The sequence below is a fragment of the Antrostomus carolinensis genome, unplaced genomic scaffold (genome assembly GCF_000700745.2).
Source record: "Antrostomus carolinensis isolate BGI_N321 unplaced genomic scaffold, ASM70074v2 scaffold33657, whole genome shotgun sequence".
Classification (NCBI taxonomy): domain Eukaryota; kingdom Metazoa; phylum Chordata; class Aves; order Caprimulgiformes; family Caprimulgidae; genus Antrostomus; species Antrostomus carolinensis.
In genome coordinates this window covers 3,707-7,398 of record NW_010327255.1, presented here as the reverse complement: position 1 = coordinate 7,398, position 3,692 = coordinate 3,707, and the positions used below count along the sequence as shown (strand labels likewise).

The 3,692-nt window shown below is 63.5% G+C and overlaps 1 protein-coding gene across 1 annotated transcript in view; it reads right to left on the bottom strand.

Annotated features, from left to right (window-relative positions):
• Positions 1 to 6: 6 nt before the first annotated feature.
• The window catches only part of TBC1D10A (TBC1 domain family member 10A), a gene marked incomplete at both ends in the record, with an annotated part of 6,006 nt that continues 2,320 nt past the window's right edge, over positions 7 to 3,692 (bottom strand). Inside the window, 7 exons of the mRNA XM_010171855.2 lie at positions 7 to 47; positions 297 to 451; positions 795 to 984; positions 1,277 to 1,342; positions 1,619 to 1,733; positions 2,421 to 2,527; positions 2,811 to 2,918. Of these exons, the coding sequence (XP_010170157.2) occupies positions 7 to 47; positions 297 to 451; positions 795 to 984; positions 1,277 to 1,342; positions 1,619 to 1,733; positions 2,421 to 2,527; positions 2,811 to 2,918 (782 nt within the window). The remainder of the gene's footprint in view (positions 48 to 296; positions 452 to 794; positions 985 to 1,276; positions 1,343 to 1,618; positions 1,734 to 2,420; positions 2,528 to 2,810; positions 2,919 to 3,692) is intronic.

Sequence of the window (3,692 nt, the reverse complement as noted above, 5' to 3'; positions counted from 1 at the left end):
AGGTGCTCCCGCTCGATCTGACGCTCCGTCACCGGCAGCTCGATGACCTGCAGGGGGGCCAGGCTGGTGCCATCAGCATCTCCCTCAAGAGCGCCAGTGTCACCCGGGAATGCCTCGGCCCCGCAGCCACTGGGGCAGGGAGTGGGGCACCCCCCCGGGGCAGAGGCAACCCCAAACCCAAGCCTTTTGGGGACTGTCCCCATGTTACACCAGCCCTGCCCTCCCAGCCACAGCCCAGTCCAACAGGGTGGTTAACCGGGCGGCACTGGACCCCCGGACTCTCCCCAGCACCTCACCTCCTGCACCAGGAAGGTCTCCTGCATGATCTTGGGGCTGAGGGCCCTCAGCCTCTCCATGGTCTCATACTGGCCCTGGCAGGACTTGAGCTTGTCCGAGGAGCCCAGGGTGTGTTTGAGCAGCACAAGGCCCACCCGGAAGATGATCTTCACCCCTGCAAGGGGAGAGGTGAAGCAGCGAGTGCCCAGTGGGACAGGGGACGCTGTCACTATGTCCCTCAGACACTGTGGTAAAGCCGGTCCAGGTCCTGCTAGCAGTCAGGACAGGCACGAGGCTGCATTAGGGATGCACGTGCCCTCTAACCCCCAGGAGAAGATCCCAGTCTCCATCCCAGCCACGCAGGTGCCCCAAATCTTCCCTACAATGTGTCCCATGTCCCACACACGGGCAAGCAGCCGTGACAGCGCTCCTGCTGCAGCCCTGACTGCCGTCCACATGCCACAGGGGCTGCAACCAGTCACCCCAGGAGGAGGAGGAGGATGGTGGGGAGCTTCTACCTTCGCAGAAGAACATGTCCCAGACGCGCAGGACGGAGCTCCAGGGCAGTGTGCGGGAGAAGGCGCACATGAACCACTCCGTCATGTACAGGATGGGGTCGATCTTCTGCTTGCTCAGGTGTTTGTAGGCCACAGGTGAGACCTTGTGCAGTAGCGAGAAGAGGATCTGCCCGTCCAGCTGAATGGCTTCCTGCAGGGAGAGACCTGGTGAGCACCTCAACCTCAGCCCAGCCCTGGGATCAGCTTCCCAGTGCCCAGCCCACTGGCCCCAGAGGAGTAGCCACCCATCCTGCAGACATGGCTATGGGAGCAGAGCTCAACCCCCATCCCTGACTGCGGGATGCTCCTGAGGGCCATGGCACAACACAGAGACCATGGGAGCACCCAGGATCTCCCCAGGCTCCCTTCTTGCTCCAGGAGCTGGGGGAGCTTTTGGCCTGGAGACATCACAGGACCCTGCCACCTCAGACCCCTTCACTCACCAGCTTCTCGCTGTAGTAGCCAGGGAGGTACTTCTCACAGATCTGCACCAGGCACCAGAACGCTTGCTGCAAGCCAAGGGACAGTGGGTCAGCACCCTGGTGTCCCCAGGGGACATCCCTGCAGCTCCCACCCTGCTCTGAGGGACCAAGGGAGCGGGCGGGAGCAGGCAGAGCACACCAGGGCAAAGGACACCTCCCTGTACCCACCAAGCTTTGGGGTAAATGGGTGCTGTGACCTGAGCACCCTGACCCCCAGTACCGCCCCAAAGAGAACCACAGCCTTCCGCTGGCCCAGCTCTCCGGCCACTGGTTCTCCCGGTTCTCCCAGCCCTGGGCTCGTACCTCGGCTGGCATGTGCATGAGCAGGACGGCGGCGATGGGGGCCTGGGCCTGGCAGTAGCCCTCCTCCGGGCGGTACAGCGTGTACGCCTTCAGCACCCGAAACAGGTCCTGCTGCCTGCAGAGACACCCGGGGAACGAGAGGTGGAGGGAGGGCATGAACACGGCCCAGCAGCCTCCCCCCATGGACCAGAATCTGCACTGGACATCACACGGTGATCTGGCACCACAGGCTGGGCACTGGCCACCACTCCTGCCCCACAAGCCTGGGTCAGTCCCTGTCTGGGATCCCTCTTCCACACAAACCCAGGGCTACGGGACACAATAACCACAGCTCTGCTCTGGGAAGCTCTGCCCATGGAGGCCCCATCCTGCCTGGATCCGAGAGGCGAGGCAGGGAGACGACATCTCCCCAGGATGCTGGCTCAGGGTGAGCCGTGGCCAGGCAGGGACCCAGCTGCAAGGACAGTGGCACAGATGTTCCATGACATGTGGGGAACGGCATTTCCCTGGTGAGATGGAGGCTACAGCCAGCCACCTCCTCCCTCCTGCTGCAGCAATTCCCACCCCAGCAGGTGCCAGAGCTGGTGCCAAGGGCTGTGACCCATGCACCGAGGTCCTGAGAAGCCACCCTGTTTTCAGCCCATGCCTGGATGCCCTGTGAGCTGTGGGGTGCAAGGGCTGTGGGGTGTGAGGACCATGGAGAACACTGCAGCTCTGTGAACTGGGATAGACAGTGCCCACCTCACATTGCTGGTCCAGCCCAGAGGCTGCGAAGGATCGGACACACAGTAACTCCACTTACCCGTGGCCTCCCCGTGAGACAAACATCTCATGGAAGGGGAACTGCCGATGGAGATCCCGCTCGATCACATCCAGCCACTTTGGGTCACCTGGGAGGAGATCCAACTCCTGGGGAGGAGAGGGTTGGGGTGAGCAACACCAGCTCCACTCCAGCACACAGGGCCTGTCCAAGGGACAGGGTGGAGCAGCCACGGGGCTGGACTTGGCTCTGCCCCAAACAAGAGCCGCATCAGGTTGTGGGTCTGGCCATGCTGGCTGAGACATTAGCCCCTTTAACTCCCCCACAGTGGGAACAAGCAGCATCTGGGACCCCAAGAGATGCCCCAGCACTGTCCCCCCTCCACCAGCACACCCTCCCCAGCTACGCAGGAGGGTCCACAGCAGCACTCACATCAAACTTCCCGATGTTCTGCTCCAACTTGACCTTGCTCCCGGACAGGTACTGCCAGGCTCGGCCCCGCAGCGAGGGCGGGATCCCCTTCTGGCACCGCAGCCGGATCTGTGGGGAGAGACACAGCCGTCACCGGGAAAACCAGGGAGCAGAGGGGAGCAAAGATGCCCCTGGGGCAAGATGGGAGCCTGGCCCAGCACCGTGGTCACAGGCTGGTCCCTTGCTGCCTCCCTGCACAGGGGGACATGTCCCCACACCCCTGGGAACAGGGTGCCCAGCCACATGTCCCACAGACCTACAGGACAGTGTGGGGACCTGCAGGCAGAGACCCCACCCACCCCCTTCTACCTGGCACCACACTGAGCTTCACACTCAGCTCGGGCGGCAGCCAGAGCCGCGCCGGGAGGACGGAGCTGCCAGGAGCCCGGCCGGGCTCTGTGGCTCACAAACAGCTCCAAAAAAGCCCGGCTCTGACACAAAACAGCCCCAAAAACAGCCCCAAACAAGCCCGTCTCTGCCACAAAACAGGATCCGGCTGGGAGTTGGAAAAGCAACCGCTGGAGCCAAGGTGGGGAGGGGGTGGCTCCATCCCCACCCCGGCACAGCCCATGGGAAGCACTGGGGATGCAGGGGTGGGCTCTGTGACCCCCAACCCCCACGGGGGAACATGGAGGGCAGATGTGCCCTGCCGAGCACCTCGGCCTTCCCACCCGCTCAGCCCGGGCGAAGGGCAGGCCTGGCCTCAGCTCCACACACGGCCGACTCCGTGCCCAGTGTCAGTCCTCAGTTTCCTTGGCACAGGGCACTGGCCAGGACCAAAGTCCAGGCGAGGCAGCACCCACCTGTGGGTCCTACTGGGTGGCAGGGAGCCGAGCTGGCTTC